Here is a 19715-nt window from a genome sequence, read left to right as displayed (position 1 = left end):
AAGTTTTGAAATAAGTGATTAGAGTGCAGTTATGGGTTTTTAAACATTACAGGAAATAATTAGCATTCCCTGATTCTTCTTTGACAGTGCCCCCCGGATTAACAATGTAGACAAATCACCATAAACGACAAAAGGACATATAAAACTACTCGCCTCAAGGCGGAAGTACGATCCCCGGATGTGACGAATTATTGGCAGCCAAGTATCACCTTCTTCCCATACCGGCGTCGGAAGTGGTAGGAAATCTCGCGATTTGTAGTGGTCCTCGACCGGAAGTCTTCCTTTTCGAAGAACTCCGGAGAAAAATGGTGGGTGAAGTCTGCGTCTCTCGCCTACGATCCGCTGGCATCTGTAGGTTGTGGTGGATGTGGCGTTTCCAACAGCAGCGATACTCGTTGAGTGCGTTTCCTTCGCGTGCTCGGTGCGGTATCGGAGGGGAAACCCGGGACAGAGAGAGAGAGCCGTGGCCTGTCTCTGCTATGGGGAGCCGAGCCCTGGGCCTGCGTTTTTTGCTTCTGTCCTTTCTCGGGGAGCTGACGTTCTCCGGGCTGGTGGTTTCATTCCTCCATTCCTCATTCCCGAAGTTGCATCTCTCTAACATTTTAGTGCTCTAATGTCAGCGCCTCAAACATAGTTTCTCGGTCCTTAGTTGGGATGTTGATCTTGAGCCTCTGGACTATTTTGGATGATATCTCCAAACGCGGTGTTCACCGAAATGTTTTATTATTTATTATATGAAGGTTTATCGGTGCCTTTGTCGTTACAGGCGGAAGTGGAGCAGAAGAAGAAGAGGACATTCAGGAAATTCACCTACAGAGGGGTGGACTTGGACCAGCTGTTGGACATGTCCTAGTAAGCAATCTACTGCTGTTTTCTCAGGCAGACCATACAAAATTGTATTATAAATATGTTTGAGGATGGCTTCTGTGAGGTGTTTATAGTTTTCTAAATGAAGGTGTTTATTTTTCAGCTAATTAGAGGGTCTTTGAGGATGATAAAACTGGTGTTTAACAGTGTTTTCACAATGCGGGTACTAGTACTGGGGACCTTTTCTGGGAGCCCATTTACAGTAAACATGGATGAGAGCTTTTCAGTGATGGCCCCTAGCCTGTGGAATAGTCTCCGTAGAGAGTGTGGTTCTCAAAGGGATTACTTTTATTTCCAAAAGGCAATCAAAATGTGGTTATTTTCTTTTGCATATCAGACATCTTAATGCAGAATGCTATAATTTGTAGTTTAATGGTGGGAATGGTAAGGGTGGATTAAATAGTTTAGATGTATTGCAACATTTTTTTTATATTTTTGATTGGGTAATTGTTTAGTTATATTTTGTATCTGTTTATATTACTGTAAATCACTATCAGGCCGATACAGAAAAACACGCAGGAGAGCTGGCAAGCGCCCGCTCTCCCAGCGTGTGCACAGGCCACTCTCCTGGGTGCACGATTCAGGAGGGTGGCCTATGCAAATTAGGGCCCGTGGTAAAAGGAGGTGCTAGGGACATTAGCGCGTCCCTAGTGCCTTCTTTTTGACAGGAGCGGCGGCTGTCAGCGAGTTTGACAGCTGACGCTCAATTTTGCCGGCATCGGTTCTCAGCCACTGACAGCCACGGGTTCGGAAAACGGACGCCGGCATAATTGAGTGTCTGTCTTCTGGGCTGCGGGCCGATTAAAATTTTTTTTTTTTTAAATTTTGGGGCCTCCGACTTAATATTGCTATGATATTAAGTCGGAGGGTGTACAGAAAAGCTCTTTATTCTGCTTTTCTGTACACTTCCCCGGTGCCGGCAGAAATTAACGCCAGCCTTGGGGGGGTGTTGGACGCGTGTTTTTGATGCACTATTACCCCTTACTGTATAAGGAGTAAAACTAGCGCATCCAAACGTGGGCTTGTACTGTATTGGCGCACTGTCCTGTATCGGCCTGTTTGAGAGCTTCATAGAAGTGAATACTCTGTAAAACATATGAGACAGTCACTGCCCTGAGACCTTACTCTCTAGTCAAGACATACAGACAAAGCACTTTAGCAAAACTGTTTGCTATTGAAATGGTTAAATCAAGTAGTCCCTTTTCAGGGACAAGTTTGTTTTAAAAGTAGCATAAAAAAGGTAGAATTTTAGTTGGGATTTGATTATGTGAGAGAACATAACATCTTTGGGAAAGCAATTCCAGGCATATGGTACAGCAAGGTAGTAAACTCAGAGTCGAAAAGGCTACAGGAAGTTTGACAGGAGGGATGTAAAGGGAGATAAAAGAAGAGAAAGAATGAGCTGCAGAGTGAATGCACTTGTGAATACAAGTGGTTTGATTGGAAGGAGCTTTGAAATAGACATGGCAATATAGTCGGTTGGGTCTGCCCAGTGGCTCCTGAAAACACTGCCAAGGCTATAGCCAAGCTAATAGAGATAGATTGTGAACACTTGTAGAATGTCACGCCTTTAAATTGGTTTTTGTCATCTTCCTCTTTGGGTCTCTGCCATCCTGGGTAGATGAGCATATGAGTTATGATACTTAATCGAGCAGCAAGGCCCTCTCCCATGTCTAACTATAAAGCTCTGCAATAATCTAAATGACCAAATAAAAAGAAAATTGGAAGATAAAGCTACATATTAAATGAGTGGAATATAAAAAAAATAAAAATTCCAACAACTTGTCTCTTGAAAAAAAAAATTGAATTCTACCTCCATGAGACTGAAGCAGTTTTCAGCAGGTTGGTTGGGTGTAAAGGCTTTGGACCTTCAGGCTAATTCTTAAACCAATGTGCAAGTGTACCTGCTTTAATTATGAGCAAAGTCTCCATGTACTTTTTCCTCTCCCAAGAACATCCCTTTCCTTATTCTGCTAGATCAGTCCAGACGTGGGTTTATACCACCCTACCAGCAGATGGCGACAGAGGAGACATACTTCAGTGACATAATCACCAGAATATAGGATAGTGCAGCACAGGCAATTGCCACTATTCTCTGTCCCAGCAGATGGTTGCACATACTACACTGGTATAGCAGGATTCCCCAACTCCGTCTTCCACCTCCAACCTTACCTGGTAGAATACGTTCCCAGCACCATTCCTAGAGCAACAGTCTTGGCTGTTTCTCCTGGTTGAGCAGGATTTGTCTCCAAGGGATTCAATTCTTTTAGCTTTTTCCCTAGGTGAGCAGGTTTTGACCCAGGCTGCCAGGATTCAGTATGTACAAGATAGAGCGAACCTTGTTAGCTGCAAGGTCTGTTTCAGCTTATGGGATAGTAACTAGCTCAGGAGTGAATCCTTTGAGCAAGTGTCTCTCTGGAGATTTCTCCCCTTGAAAGATCCCTCTCCCTGTATTTAGCTCCTATCTCTGGCTCCTTGTTAAAGTTGTTTAAAAAATTATCTTGAGAGAGAGAAGCTACAGCCACGGCAGCAGGGGGGTTATATGGCCAGCAACTGTGTGAGAAAGGGCCTTAGGCTGGCGCTCAGAGGCGCAGGCTGTCTTTCTCGGGCTCCGCTCTGGGCTGTTGAAGCTTTTGTCTGCTCTCCTGGTTGTTCCTTATGGGTCAGGATAGAGTGTTGGTAGGCTCACAGATATGGGGGGATGTCCAAGCAAGGCTTCCAGTGCAGCTGTGGGAGCCAGTGCAGTCAGCTCCTATTGCCCCATATGTGATGGGGATTAAGATTTCCTTGATGGGAAAGCTGGCCAAGAGAGTTTCTGGCTCCCCTGTGATTGACTAGCCTGTAGCTTTGGAGGTGCAGGTGGGTGTAGGTTGTTTGGCTGCTGTCTTCTCTGCTAAGGTCTGCACAACAGTGGGAATGGATGCCACCATTCACTTTGCTCCAGTGATCTCCTAGTAGTATTCTGGAAGGAGAGCCAAGGTGAAAGTCCCTCCTGGTCTTCTACCTTTCCTCTCAAAAAGTCTTTTCTCCAGACTTCATTATGTTTGCCCTGGGCTTTCTGTGCAATACAGAGGTCCAGTAAAGGAGGAGCATTAGGCGCTGTGGGCCAAACCTGGCCTCCATTCTTGGGGAGGGGGTGGTGGGGGGCAGAGTTTGGTTCTAATTGCCTTAGATTGACTGGAATTTGTGGGATTGGAGTGGGGATCATACTCTGTGTTCTGCCCTGGAGTCTGAAGAGGTCAGTCCTTTAGCATTCTTGGAAGGAGGGGAGATTTACTCTGAAGGAGACAATTCATCTATCATTGGTTTATCCCGTAAGGATGAAGTTGTGTTTCTGATCTCCTAGGTTGTTACATTTCTCCAGATGTTGAATTCCAAGATCGAGGCTCTTGCTGGAGATCTCATTCTAAAGGGAGTTCTTAAGCCATTAAAGTGCTTCCCCCATCCATAAGGCAGTAAAAGGAATGGTTCTGTCTGAATGGGAGTCTGCTGAAGGGGAAGGCATCAATGCCATGAGCAAGCTGTATCCTCTGCTAGTGGAAGTCAGAGAGGGGCTTTCGCCTGCCAATGCCCTTGTTTTCACCGTGACCTGCAGGACAATTATTCTGGTGGAAGGTGACACAGCCCTTAAAGATCTTCAGGATAAGAAGACTGAATCACTTTTAAAGCATTCAGAGAGTTATTGCTGAATGCTTCCAAGTCGTCTTTGGATTAAGGAGACTGTGTTCTCTGCTTATTTACTCAGTAGTAGTTGGCAGGCGCTGGAGGCTCTTCAGGCTTATTCTATGAGGGCTCAGGCTGCTTTTTCGGTGGAGACTATTGACACTTGCTCCAAAAAAAATATTAGTAAGGTGGCCCCTTTGGACTTCTTTACGTTCCTTCACTAAGCATTATAGGTTGAATGTACAATCCAAGAGATGTGGCCTTTAGGGTAGGCGTTCTTAGGGCAGTCCTATCTTCCTGCCTACATTAGTCTGGGTTTGGGTACTTCCCACGCGTCTGGGCTAGTCTAGCAAGTTGATAAGGAAGGAGAAATGTAATCAAACCTGTTAATTTCCTTTCCTTGAATCCAGCTAGACCAGTCCTAGACCTTCTTGAGAAGTTGGTGGCTATCTTGGTTCTTCTCCTTGGTTGAAAGTCTGTTTTTTTTTATAGAATATTCAGTTTCTCCTTGTAGAGAGAACACAAAGATTTTCTGTCTTCTCCTTGCTGGGGTTTTTTTTTTTAATATATAATATATATAATTCTCCTAGTGTGTAGCCAGATAGACTCAGGACCAGTGGGTTATCTGTTCCTCTGCTAGCAGATGGGAGACTGAGTCAGGTTTCAAAGCTGACGTCACCCTGCAGTGACCTCGGCTCTCTCCTAGCAGATGTGGATGCTATCCCCACACTAGGACGGCATTAGAGGGATTGCAGCTCTAACCCAAATAGAGAAATTTTTGCCTTCACTTTAAAAGAAGATTGAGCCCTGCTCTCCTGCGTGATACCCAAAGGTCCCTCCCCCAGTTGAGAATTCCTGAGCTGATTTCTGAGATCCCTTAGAGGTGAGCCTTGGTCCGGTAGCCGGGTCCTGGCGTGGACTTAACTGCTGAAGCAGCTGATGTGCAGAAGGTGAAGGCTAAAGCCCTCTCCTGCAGCCAGAGACCGTCTCTGTACTCAGCCAGTAAGTGCTGAGACCAGGTAAGTAGAGAAGAGCTCTTCCGAGTCAGAGATGTGGAAGGACTTTCATAAGTCTTTCCTCCGGTCTCCTTGCTTGGCACGCCGTACCGACTTTGTTCCCAATCTCCGTTTGGGCGAGGGAAGGGGGTTCCATGCGGGTTGATTGGCCCCTCCGACGGAGTAGGGCCCGTTTTCGACTCTGCCGACTCTCCACGTGGCAATCTGCGGCGGCACCATCTTCCGCACGGTTTGGTGTGGCTCCATTTCCCCCCTTTGGCTTTCGGTACCCGCGGTGCGGGTCGGTCTTCTATGTGCATAAATATGCGTATAGCCACGCGCATAAATTTGCGCACAATCGACCGCTTAGACATACGCGTGCTGAGGTGAAATCAATGCGCGCATGATAGACAATAACCGGCTAACGCACAAACCACACGGCTGTGGCCCCGGCAGCAAAGAAGCTTAGGCAACACTCTCTGCGCGGCCTGCCATATTAGAGCTGCACAGTCTGACCTGGAATCCTGCCTGTGTCAGCACTGTGAGGAGGCCCAGGGAGGGCTGGATTCTCAAAAATTTTCCAAGCCCGGCGCATCCCAGTCAGCCTTATCCGGTAGCTCCCCGGACCTGAGCAATTCTGGGACGGCATCCTCCCCAGGAGAGGGCAGTTCAGTGGCCTCTCCCCCAGTTCCCCCTGGGACAAATATGGATCCGGCAACCTTCTCTTGGAATTTTTTCAGGGCCTCCAAGCCTTGGTCAGGCACAGTCAGCCCCGGTTCCTGCCCGGGTTGAACCCCAATTGGGGGGGGGGGGGGGGGGGGGCTCGCTCTCCTGGCCCTGCCTGCGGGCCGCAAGACATATGCCACTCCTCACCAAGAGTATCCCTGACAGGGACCCAGATACCATGGATGACGATGGGGATCCACTGGAAGATGGGAATACCAGATCATGCTTCGTTTCTTCCACAGAGATGAATTACTGGCATTAGTCTCCCAGACCCTGAAGACTCTGGGAGTTACAAGTGTGGGCCCTATGGTGGAACCAAAGAAGACCCCCATCCTGATGTCCCTTTGTAAAGCTTCTTGCTATTTCCCAATGCTGGAAGCCATCCAAAGATTGACTGACCTGGAATGGGACGCCCCGGAGGCAAGCTTTAAAGGAGGTCGGGCCTTGGAAGTCTTCAATCCTCTGGACCCAGCAGTCAAGTAACACCTACATTTCCCCAAAATGGACGCCATGGTCTGTGCAGTCTCGAAGCAACAACCATCCCTGTTGAGGGAGGGGCGGCTATGAAGGGTACTCACGATAGGCAGTTAGAATCCATCCTCAAGCATGCCTTCGATGCGACAGCAATGACACTGCAGATCGCTTTCTGTTGTGCCTTGGTGGCTTGCTCCTCATGAGAGAGGCAGATAGCTCTGGGGTGCACGCCGGAGAGGCGATTGAACCCGCTGCAGCCTTCCTGACAGATGCAAGCTCAGACCTAGTGCATACCTTGACCAGAGGAGTAGCCTCAGTGGTGGGAGCCAGAAGACAGCTATGGTTGCGGAACTGGTCAGTGGGCGCAACCTCTTAAGGCGAACCTCACAAAGATGCCCTTTAAGGGATCCTTCCTATTCGGAAACGAGTTGGAGAAGCTAGCCAGTAAGTGGGGCGAATCTCCAGTGCCTCGACTACTGGAAGACAGGAAAAAGAGGTCTCAGCTCCCCTCTCCCATGACGGGTTGGGTCATGGGTTCCCAGCGCTTCTAGCCCTATAGAAACCTGTCATTCTAGTCACCTCGACCCTCAGGAAGGTCTCGGTCCTTTCGGAACCAGCAACCCAAAAGGACAGGTTTGGGCTCAGGCTCGACCCAAGCTTCCTAATGAAGTTGGGCCGACACATCCACAGAAAGAGGAGACAGAGGGTCGACTTTACCTCTTCTACCAGCAGTGGGTCAAGATCAAGTCTGACAAATGGGTACTGGACATCATACGAGAAGGCTATGCTCTGGAATTTCACAGCATCCCTCGGGACAGGTTCATGAAATCACCTTGCCACTCCCAGCTTAAGAAACTGGCAGTGGAATCCACACTGATAAGGCTCCTCAGTCTGAGGGCTATATCTCCGGTACCTACATTCCAAGTAAATACGGGGTGTTATTCCATCTATTTTATCGTGCCCAAGAAAGAGGGCTCATTCCGGCCCATCCTGGATCTCAAGAGCGTTAAGTCATCTGTGGATATTGCATTTTCGCATGGAAACTCTCTGCTCCATCGTAATGGCAGTGCAACCTGGAGAGTTCTTAACCTCCCTGGACCTCTCCGAAGCATCCTTCAAATTCCAGTCCATCAAGATTACCAGCATTTTCTACACTTTGCGGTACTGGGCCGCCATTACCAGTTCTGGGCATTATCCTTCAGCCTGGCAACCGCCCCCAGAATATTCTCCAAAATTATGGTGGTCATGGCGGCAGCACTGAGGAAAGAAGGGAACCTGATGCACCCCTGCTTGGACGACTGGCTGATCCAGGCGAAGTCAGTGGAAGAGAGCCTCTTCCACTGACCAGCAGGGTCAGGTCCCTCCTATAGGAACTCAGTTGGGTCATGAACATGGACAAGAGCAGCCTCAAGCCCTCACAGTCCTTAAGAGTACCTGGGGACCTGATTCAACACCTAGCAGAACAAGGTCTTCCTCCCTCCCCCAAGGAGGAAGAAACTGATGGACCAAGTATGCCGGTTGACTACCACAATGCGCCCCAAGGTGTGGGACTATCTTCAGGTCCTCGGCCTCACGGCATCAACACTGGAAGTAGTATCGTGGGCGAGGGCTCACACGCAGCCTCTCCAACGCTTATTACTGTCACGCTGGAACCCACTGATCCAAGACTATTCGATTCGCCTCCACCTACCAATGGAGGTATGCTCTCTGCTCCAGTGGTGGCTACAGGAAATCCACCTAAGCAAAGGTGTAAGCCTGTCCCCACCGAGCTGGATCTTCCTCACGATAGACGCAAGACTCCGATGGTGGGGAGCTCACTGTCAGGAGCTGACAGCCCAGGGACAATGGATCAAGGAAGAGGCGAACTGGAACATAAACCGCCTGAAAGCTCGAGCGGTCAGACTAGCATGCCTGCAGTTCAGCCACAGGCTCCAGGGGCAAGCGATTTGGGTGATGTTGAACAACGCAACAACAGTTGCCTACATCAACCGCCAAGGTGGAACCAAGAGCCATCAGGTGTCTCTGGAAATAGATCTCCTTATGGAATGGGCGGAGTTAAACCTACAAGGGATCTCGGCCTCCCACATCGCAGGAAAAGACATCACAGCGGACTTCCTCAGCAGGGAAAGCCTGGACCCAGGGGAATGGATGCTGTTGACAAAAGGCTTCCAGCTTCTAGTAAACCGCTGGGGCCCTCCTGGCCATGGACCTACTGGCCACATCTCACAATGCTAAAGTCCCCCGGTTCTTCAGTTGCAGACGAGAGCAGCACTCCCAAGGGATTGACACCCTCGTCCAGATCTGGCCAGAGGACGACTTACGGTACACCTTCCCCCCCCCCCCCCCCCCCCCCCCCCAATGGACTCTACTGGGCAATATCATGGACAAGATAGAACACCACAGAGGTTTAGTCCTCCTGGTGGCCACGGTTTGGCCCAGACACCTGTGGTACGCAGACATGCAAAGTCTCCTCGTGGGGAATCCTCTGTGCCTCTCCCCACACAGGGACCTTCTCCAGCAGGGCCCGATTCTTCACAAAGATCTGGCCTGATTCTCTCTTACGAGAGGGCTCGCCTGAAGAAGCACAGTTACTCGTGGCTGCGATTGCCACTTTGCTTCGCACGCGGAAGTTCTCAACATCTCTGGCATACATATGGATCTGGAGAATATTTGAGGCCTGGTGTGAGGGCCATGGGGTTCCCCCCCGCGAACAGCCAAGATACCCATGATTCTGGAATTTTTACAGGACCGCCTGAAGAAAGGGTTGTCCCTCAACTCCCTCAAGGTCCAAGTAGCAGTCCTCTCCTGCTTGAGGGCCAAGGTGAACAGAAACCGTCTGTCGGCACATCCGGACTTGGGCAGTTTCCTTAAAGAGGTTAAACAACTCCGACCACACTTAAAGTGGCCAGTCCCCCCTATGGAACCTCAATTTAGTATTGGACTTCCTAGCAGGACCTTCCTTCAGACCGATGCGCAGTCTGTCCCTACGCCTATTAACACTAAAAATGGTATTCTTGGTGGCGATATGCTCAGCCCGTCGCATCTCAGAACTACAGCACTATCCTGTCGGGAACCTTTTCCATTGGAAAAAAATCAGCAGAACCAGGGGTCGCGATTTGAAACTCCAGGGAGGAAGACTCAGAACCAATGTCAGGAAGAATGTCTTCACGGAGAGGGTGGTGGATCCCTGGAATGCCCTTCCGGAGGAAGTGGTGAAGACCAAAACTGTGAAGGACTTCAAAGGGGCATGGGATAAACACTGTGGATCTATAAAGTCTAGATGATGTGAATGAAGAGAAGAGGCATGGGGGTAGCTTGCGGGAATGACAGCTACTACCTGGAGATTAATACCCTTATTCAATAAACATTCTCACTGTCAATGCGACTCCAGCATTGCTCTGTGCTTCAACGGCAAGAGGAAATGTGGTAAAAAGGATTTGCATTCACAAAAAAAACAGGGAGTAGCTTGCTTGTTGCAGGGGTTACTACCCCAAACCAAATAAGCCTGATACTTCACTTTCAATGCATATCCAGCATAGCTCTCTGCTTCAACGGCAGGGATGAAAGAGGAAAAGAGGATATATAGTCAGGCAACAACAAACAAGAACTGAAATACATAGTCTGGGTAAACAAATAATTATGGGTGTAGCTTGCTTGTTACGGCGGTTACTACCCCGAATCAGTTAAGCCTGATACTTCACTTGGAATACATATCCAGCGCAACTCACTGCTTCAACGGCAGGGGGGAATAAAGAAAAGAGGAATTATATTCAGACAACAACCAACAAGGACTGAATGGCACAGGCTGGGTAAACAAATAAGCGTGGGAGTAGCTTGCTTATTGCAGCAGTTACTACCCCTAACCAATTAAGCTAGATACTTCACTTAGAAGCAGCTCCAGCACTGCTCTCTACATCATTGGCGGGGGTGGAAGGTAACTAGAACCAAAAAGTTACTAATAAGGGCCAAGAGTAACAGATAAGTATGAGAAAAAAAAAGTGTGAAAGCTTGCTGGGCAGACTGGATGGGCCGTTTGGTCGTCTTCTGCCGTCGCTTCTATGTTTCATTTGATTTACTCCAGGAACAGTACAGCTTCGCACTGTCTCCTCCTTACCAAAGGTGGTCTCGGAGTTTCACTTGAATCAATCCATCTCCTTACCGTCACCGGAGGGACACAAGGACACAGAAGACCCCCCCGCCTTCTTCGCCATCTAAACGTTGGCAGACTCCTATTGTGGTATCTGGAACAGTCTGAACTGGTGCGCAAGATAGATCGCTTGTTTATTCTTCACGGCAGGAAGAAACAGGGTGAAGCGGTTTTGCGAGCTACTATAGCTCGCTGGATCAAGGAAGTAATCAAGGCAGCTTGTGTAGAGGCAGGGAAGCCTTTACCCCTTCAGGTCAAAGCTCATTCTACTAGGGCTCAAGCAGTATCCTGGATGGAGGCTGCTACTGTCGCCCACCAACATCTGTCGAGCAGCGACGTGGTCTTCCCAACACATCTTCTCCAGGTTCTACCTTCCTGGATGTCCAGGCTCGAGAGGACGCAGCCATTGCAACGACAGTGCTAATTGGACCACGGGCAGCCTCCCTCCCCATTCATGAATAGCTTTTGTACATTCCACTGGTCCTGAGTCCATCTGGCTACACCCTAGGAAATGGAGAAATTACTTACCTGATAATTTCAGTTTCCTTAATGTAGACAGATGGACTCAGCATCCCACCCATGTCTGCCCAGGAGAGGAGCAAAGGAATCGTCCATGAGGTGAATCTCGATTCCATGTGGTTATGGGTAAGCCGTCGCCCTATCCCTAGTTCAGGGATCTATAGTATTGCTGGGATTCAACGCTTATTTATTTATTTATTTATTTATTTATTTGTTGAGTTTTATATATCGTCATTCGGTAGAGCCATCATAACGGTTTACAAAAGTATGCATTTTCTTAGCAGTTGTGTAATAGAAAAACCAATTTGAATGTTATACATTTTCTTAGCAGTTGTGCAACAGTAAAACAATTTGAACAATATCAGAAATAAACATATCAAGTCCAGAGAGCTTATGTTGGTTGAGTACAGTTGCAGTCTCCAGTTTTTAATCAAGTTTTGTTAACCAAGGGTTTAATCAAGTTGTATCCAAATTCTAATCAAGTTCTTCAATATATATATCCACAATGGCTTTTCTAAGAGAATACTGAAGAGCTGAGATCACTGCAGGGGTATATCTAGGGAGACGTCAGCTTTGAAACCTGACTCAGTCTCCCATCTGCTGGCAGGGAGCACATAACCCATTGGTCCTGAGTTCATCTGTCTACACTAAGGAAAACGAAATTATCACGTAAGTCATTTCTCCAGTTGAAAGTGTGGGATCTTTAGTTGTGAAGGGTGTTTGTGACAATGTAAAAAGTAAATCAGGCAGATTAGCTAGGCCTTCCATCCCATATGTGCTGCTCTGTTTTTATGTGCAGTGTATAGAGTGCTGTGTATAATATGCCAGTGTTACCTGTTACCTTGCAGCCTTTAGCAGATCTGAAAAGGAAGAGAGGTGTTTCTGAAAGGTCAGAGGATGACATGGAAATGACTATAACTTTATTTTCCAGTGAGCAGCTGATGCAGCTGTATGGTGCTCGCCAGCGCAGGCGACTGAATCGGGGCCTGCGGCGCAAGCAGCATTCGCTGTTAAAACGTCTGCGTAAGGCTAAGAAGGAAGCTCCCCCCTTGGAGAAGCCAGAGGTTGTGAAGACTCACTTGCGTGACATGATCATTCTTCCTGAGATGGTGGGCAGCATGGTGGGAGTATACAATGGCAAAACTTTCAACCAAGTGGAAATCAAGGTGAGGCATTAGCGGGATGCAACAGTTTCTCTCTGGGCAATGATTCCCCTGGACAAGAGATTCCTGCTAGTCATTCGGTCTGCAGTTTGAGAGTCTGAGATAATGGGCTGCTGTGTTATGTGCACTGAATGTTGTGGGAGGAGTTTCTGCCCATCTTTCTTCTTATGGAGGAGGTTGGGGGGGGCATGGACACCTAGCCCAAATGGGAATAAAAACAACTCCTGGGGCTAATGTTATAAAGCATGCATAGCAAGGGTTTTAATCCACATTTTAGCATGCATTTTACAGCCCCCTTTTTTTTTTTTTACTCTGCACAAAATGCACCCTGGTATTTAATGGGGTTATTGTGCTGAGAGCACATGCTAAAATTCAGGTTAAAACTATGCTAGGATTAGCACATGCAAATGCAAGTAGGAGGGTAATGAGCTTTACTTGCTGTTACCCTTCAGTGCAAGGAAGCACGCTAACTGTGCCTGAATATTCACCACAGGAAATGTAACTCCTGTTCAGAGAAGAAGTTATACTTCTTGCAGTAGAGAAGTAGCAAAAATTCAAAATTCCTGCAGCGTGGATCCAGAAGTTTGGTTTTGATTTTGAAGAAATTAAACCCTAGTTTGGAGCTGTGTGACAGAACTCACAATAGTGGCTTTCTGAAAAGTCACAGAAAGCAAAAGCATATTAAGGAAGATGAATCTTATTTCTGGTTTTGTTCATTTTATTCCTGGTACTTCTTAAGTTGTTGGCCTGTTAAGACTTCCACCTGCTGCAGGCAGCCATTCTGAAGTCCTAACATTTTCTTATTTTGTAAATATTTTAGTTTTGCAAATGTGTGTGCTGCTGAATGTATGTTTCTGCTCTGTGGCCGATGCAGCCTGGCTTCTGTCTCTCCTGCTTCCTCATCTCTCTTCTTCCAGTTCTGGAGATTGAGCCCTGCCCACTGCTACTGTCCGCTGTCTTGGCACAATCCTCCTTTTTAGTGCAGTTTGCAATTTAAGTGGCATGCAAATGGTCCAGAACATGTTTAAAAAAAAATCTTATTTTTATTCATGGGGCATTTGCATGCCATTAGCTTAAGTATCCTGCAGGGCTGCAGGTTTTTACTGTGTAAGTAAAATAAAACCCATGCTAAAATCTTCCTCCAGTTTTTAGCCCAGGACTTATTAATCTACCTCTGAGCAAAGCCAAGTTACAAGAAAGATTGCAGGGGGAGTTTCTTAAAGCTTTAAGTTCCTAGGAATTACTAGGAAATTGTTTGTTTTCAATTAATGCTTTTAAACGGAACTTTTTAAACAAAACATAAATGGAAGGAAAGCCATGCTACCAGTTCTTAAGTCCTAAACTAGAATAAAATTGCAGCAATTAAACACCATCCCCATCTCCCCTGCGTTCGGATGGATGTCTGTCAGCAGCGATTACTTCATTCCTGTTCATACTTCGGATCAGTCCAGACAAGTGGGTTTATGCACCCCTACCAGCAGATGGAGGCAGAGAACAAAACTTTGAGTTACTGTTACATAACAGAGTGTCATCTGCAATCCCTCAACATTTGTGAGCAGGGCTGAGGAGCGGGTGTTTGTTTTCTGCCGGGAGGCAGGCAGGAGGGAGCAGGCCAAATTACCTGCCTTCGTCGGGGCTGGGTGCTTGCCGATTTCAGCACCGGACAGCAACAGGAACAATTGCATTGGCACAGTTTATTTTTAGCTCTGACAGCATGTGCTGACTTGACTGCCCCGGTGTGCCGACTCCCGCTCAGTGTGGCAAACTTTGTCGTGGCTGCGGTTTGCGGCATGCTCACCTCGATGCGTCCTCGTTTCGCCGCAAATGTGCCTGGGGAGGGTGGGACCCTTGGGGAGCTGGGAAATTGGGCAGGAGGCTGGGCTGGCTCTGGGGACTCCAGAGGGGAGGGGTCAGAGGAGCCAGTGGCCATTTTGGAAGCACTTGCTGAGGTGCAGGCTGTCATTTCTGAGCCCCGGGACTCTCCTTCCACGGTTTTTCCTGTGGAAAAGGACCCTGCTGGTGGCAGGAGGTGAGGAGGGGCTTGAGAGTATTATGTACAAGAGGTAGCAGATCAGGACTCTGCCTCCTCGGACCTAGAGGCGTTTTCCATGAGGTTTGTTCTTCTCCTTCATAAGGCTTATTTAGCCAGGAAGGAGTTAGGGGCAAAGAGACCCTTCCCTAAGAAGTCCTGACGGCCAAGAAGGCATCCTGTGCATGTTGGGTCTCAGTCGAGCCCCAAAGGAGTATGATTTGTCGGAAGGTCAGAGGATCCTGATCAGCTACAAAGGGGTCCAGTGGGACTGAACAAAGGATCCTGTTGGTGCCCAGGGAGATCCGGGGCAGGATCCGGACCAGGACCCAGTGGCTTCTTTGGGGGATCCAATGCAGGATCCGGATACACTTCCTGTCGTGGAAGGGGATGATCAGCAAGTGGTCCAGCTGTTCTGGAGGGAGGAACTGGGTTCGTTGATTCCCCAGGTGCTGGTCGACCTCAGGATTAAAGCTGGCCAGGAAGATTCAGATAAGGACTGGGTAAACTCGCTCCTGGAGGGATTGCAGGGACCCCCTACAGCTTTCCTGTTGGATCAGGAGTGGGAATCTCTTGAGGCGGGCCTGAAGGTAGCAAGGGCTATGGGGAAGTTATATCCCTTGCTGGAACAGACCTTGGAGTCGTGGAGGATTCCCAAGATGGATGCAGCCATGTTTGCAGTACCAAAAAGACGACCATCCCAGTAGCGGGAGCAGAATCCCAAAAGGATGTCCAGGCTAGGAAGCTGGAGATTCTGCTTAAGCGGCTGTTTGGCGTTTCAGCTTTGACCCTTCGTGCAGCGGTGTGCAGAAGTCGAATGCAGAGAGCTTGTTTGTTTGTCCTGGGTGCAGAAGGCACATTACAAACGTTCAGGAGTGGTAACTCATGTGGCCTGCTTAGAGGCGGGAGTGGCCTATGTGGCCGATGCTTTGTATGCATAATCTGAACTGCTGCTAGAAGTATGGTCTTGGTGGTGGTAGTTCAAAGACTCCTGAGGCTGTGAAATTGGTCAGCAGACATATGGTCTAAAGCCCAGCTGTCAAACCTCCCCTTCAGGGGGAAGCTTCTCTTCGGGGAGGACTTGGAGCAGCTCGTGAAGCACTTGGGAGAGTCGAAGGGCAATAAATTGCCCGAGGACAGAAAGGGCCTAGGAAGTCCTTTCTGCCATGAGCCTGTTTTCGAGAGGCCAGGAGATTTCATGTGGGCAGGACTCCTGTGTTGGCCTCACAGAAGCAGAGTTCTCACAGACAGCTGCCCATTTTGAATCCGCGCAGGTCCCCAAGGGATGGTGGTTCCCAAGGGGGGAGCGGAAACAAGATTGGGCAATGAAGGTGGGCTGGTCCGCTCCTCCCTGCAGGTTATCAGAGGGAGGCTATCTCTCTTTTACGAGGACTGGACTAGAATCACGTCGGACCGGTGGGTCCTGGAGGTGATAAGAGACAGCTACGCCTTAGAATTTTTTCGGCTGCTCAAGGGCCCCTTTGTAGTCTCACTCTGCGTTTCCCGCTGCAAGCGAGAGGCGGTGTGGGACACAATACATTGGTTACACCTTATGCACGCCATTGTTCCGGTGCCTCTTCAGGAGAGGGGGCAGGGCAGGTATTCCCATTTACTTCGTGGTGCCATAGAAAGAGGGGACCTTTCGGCCTATTGTCAATCTGTAGAAGGTAAATGCTGCCCTCTGGATGCCATGTTTTCAGATGGAGACACTGCACACGGTGATGGTGGTGCGCATCGTTGGGCTTGACAGAACACCAGACGTTTCTGAGGTTCATGGTTCTGGGAGAACATTTCAAGTTTTGAGCTCTTCCTTTTTGACAAAGGTAGTGTCCTTTCACCTTAATCGGGTGGTCGAGCTTCCGGCCTTTCCGAACATGTCAGCCGGTCCTCCTGTGGCTAGGGAGCGTCACTTATTGGATGTGCGTCAAATTCTTTTGCGATATCTCAAGGGGATGAATGCCTTTCGGAGATCTGACCATCTGTTTGTCCTATTCAGTGGAGTAAAGAAGGGAAATAAAGCTTCCAAGGGCACTATTGCTCGATGGTTAAAAAAGACGATAGCTTCGGCTTTCATCTGCAAAGGCCAGTCGGTGCTGGAGGGATTGAGAGCGCATTCCACTAGGGAGCAGGCGACGACGTGGGCGGGGTGTCAACTGCTTTCTCTGCAGGAGATTTGTCATATGGCGATGTGGTCTTCTCTTCACACTTTTACCAAACATTACTGCTTAGATGTGCGAGTCCCGGACGAGGTGGTGATTGGGGAGAGAGCGTATTATGCGCGGGTCTTTCGGGTTCCTGCCTAGAATAGAGGGGCTTGGGTACATCCCACTTGTTTGGACTGATCAGGGATATGAACAGGAAAGGAAAATTGATTCTTACCTGCTAATTTTCATTCTGAAGTACCACGGATCAGTCCAGAGACCCGTCCCCATCTGTTGAAAGACTTCCTCGCTTCTGGATCCAGCTGAGCTGGCATCTGATATGCTCAGAGTAATAATTGTACATAGTTTGGTATATATTTTTTGTGATAAATCAAGGGGAGGCCTAGTTTGCAGGGGCTCCAACTTTAAGTCTCTGTTTACCCAAGGTTTATTGGGTTTTGTTAAGCTAGACATCTTGGCTTGGGTACAGGTCAGTCCTGAGGGACTGCAAGTGGCACACTCTGTTATGTAGAAGTGCCTCAAAGTTTTGCTTTCTGCCTCCATCTGTTGGTAGGGATGCATAAACCCACTTGCCTAGACTGATCCCGTGGTACTTCAGGAACAAAAATTAGCAAGTAAGAATCAATTTTCCTTTGTGTCACATGGATGATTATTTGCTTCATAGGCAGATGGTATCTCTGCATGAGATATAATCAGCTATGGGCTGAGCATGTCCAAGGCCCAGGGTGACTGAGGCAGAGGTTTACAGATGAGATTTGCTAAATTATTATAAAGTAGGTCCACATCCACTGTCGTTCCCTTTATGATGCTGGGAAGAAGGGGATCGGACTTGCCCTGAAGAACACTCCTCCAGTTGATAGGGGGGGTTGGCAGTGCGCTTTCCACGCGCTAATATCCCTTTCAGTATAAGGGGTGGTAATAGTGTGTCTAAAACACGCGGCTAAACGGTGCGCTCAGCCAAGCGCACCATTCTTTATCGGCCTGATAGTAATGACAGCAGATAAAGACCAAATGGTCCATCCAGGTTGCCCAGCAAGTTGCCTTGGGAGTAACTGCCACTCCTTGCAGGTTACTCCTATGCCTCATGTTATGGGTAGCAACTGCTGCTCTGAACAGATATTCCCCATACGTTTTGTTAAGTCTCTGCACTTTGTGCAGGTTACCCCTATGCTTCCCTTTCTTAAATCCCAGTCTCGTAACTCTAAGGGTCCACAGTGTTTATCACATGCCCTTTTGAATTCATGTACAGTTTTCATCCTCACCACCTCATCTAGGAGGGCATTCCAGGCATCCTCCATCCTCTCCATGAAGAAATATTTCCTGATGTTGGTTCTGAGTTGTCCCTGCTTGAGTTTCATTTCATGACCCCCTAGTTCTACAGTTTCCTTTCCTGCAGAAAAGGGTTAAAGTGTGTACCTTTCAGGGATCTGAAGGTCTGTATTATATCTTCTCTATACCTCCTCCCCTTCAGGGTGTACAATCTTAGATCCTTCAGCCTCTCCTCATATTGAGGTACCAGTTGTTTTTGCTTATCTTTTTCTTCATAACTGTTCCTTGTTCCCCCCCCCTCCCAGTTCCTTGTTCCCCTGTTATCATGTAATTTCCAAGCTTTTTTGTTTAATGTAAACCGATATGATGTCCACAACTAATACCGGTATATAAAAATTTCTAAATAAATAAGTCTTCTGACATAGATCCCACACCATTTTGGTTGCCTTTCTCTGGAATGTTTCCATCTTATCTCTATCCTTTTTGAAATAGGGGTTCCAGAACTGAACACAGTATTCCTAGTGAGGCCTTGAAAGACCTTGTACTGTACAAGTGCATTATCATCTCCTTTCTCTTACTGGTTTTTCTTCTGGCTTTAGCTATTGCCTTGTCGCATTGCTTCTCCGCCTTCAGATTGCCAGAAACTATCACCCCAAGGTCCTGTCTTGCTCTGTGCCCATCAGTCTTCCCCCGTCTTCCCCCCACCCCCAAATCACATACAGCTCTTTTGGATCACTGCACCTCAGATGCAGGACTCTGCACTTCTTGGCATTGAATCCCAGCTGCCAAGACTTAGACCACTCTTCAAGCTTTCTTAAATCTCTTTTCATTCTCTCTACTCCTTCAGGCTTGTCCACTCTGCTGCAGATCTTAGTATTATCTGCAAACAGACAAGCTTAAACTTCCGTGCCCTCTGCAATGTTGCTCACGAACAGGTTGAACCAAACCGGTCCAAAACCAATCCTTGAGGCACGCCACTTATTGCTGTTCTCTCTTCAGAGTAGATTTAGTTTCAGCGATATGTTTTTAGCTTTAATTACTTTAAATCATCTGACCACACACACACACTTTTTTTTTTTTTTTTGTAACCCCTTCCATAGGATCCTGGTCAGTAGAAGTGGTAGGAAGCATGCTCACTTACCTCCTGTCCCTCCACGGTCTCTTTCAATGTGGCCATGGCACTGGTCAGCCTTGAGAGTAGCAGATGCATGTGTGACACTGTAGCTAGAGTGTTTGGGGGAGGGGTTGATTAGCACAATGTCGAGGCATTAATTAATTAAGACTTGCTGTCGTTTACTGTAACACCTTGCTTATGGATCTCTTGTATTTTGTCTCCTTACAGCCTGAGATGATTGGCCACTACCTGGGCGAGTTCTCCATCACATACAAGCCGGTGAAACATGGCAGACCTGGTATTGGTGCCACCCACTCATCCAGGTTCATTCCGCTGAAGTAAAGTGCTTTACGGGAAGCTGTCTGTGTAAATAAAGAAAATCTTTCTAGCTTGGCATGTCTGAAGTTTATTAATCTGCAGAAGCACAGTCAGCTGGTCCACCAGGTTTACAGCCCTGTGGCTGCTTTTGTTTCTCTGTTTTGGGGTTGCTGTTTGCACTGGACCTCAGAAGCTGAGGATTTTGGAGCCTCATAAACACAATATTACAAAGCTTTGGGTTTTGTTTTTTTAATTTAATTGTTTTCTTT

General features: G+C 47.9%; 1 protein-coding gene across 1 annotated transcript; it reads left to right on the top strand.

Annotated features, from left to right (window-relative positions):
• Positions 1-200: 200 nt before the first annotated feature.
• RPS15 (ribosomal protein S15) lies at positions 201-19522 on the top strand. The gene is made up of 4 exons (XM_029613198.1): positions 201-308; positions 767-852; positions 12323-12557; positions 19357-19522. Exons 1-4 carry the CDS (start codon positions 306-308, stop codon positions 19468-19470), a joined length of 438 nt encoding a protein of 145 aa, XP_029469058.1. The 5' UTR covers positions 201-305; the 3' UTR covers positions 19471-19522.
• The last annotated feature ends 193 nt before the right edge of the window (positions 19523-19715 follow it).

This window comes from Rhinatrema bivittatum, chromosome 8 (genome assembly GCF_901001135.1).
Source record: "Rhinatrema bivittatum chromosome 8, aRhiBiv1.1, whole genome shotgun sequence".
NCBI lineage: Eukaryota > Metazoa > Chordata > Amphibia > Gymnophiona > Rhinatrematidae > Rhinatrema > Rhinatrema bivittatum.
This window is presented reverse-complemented; position numbering and strand designations above follow the sequence as displayed.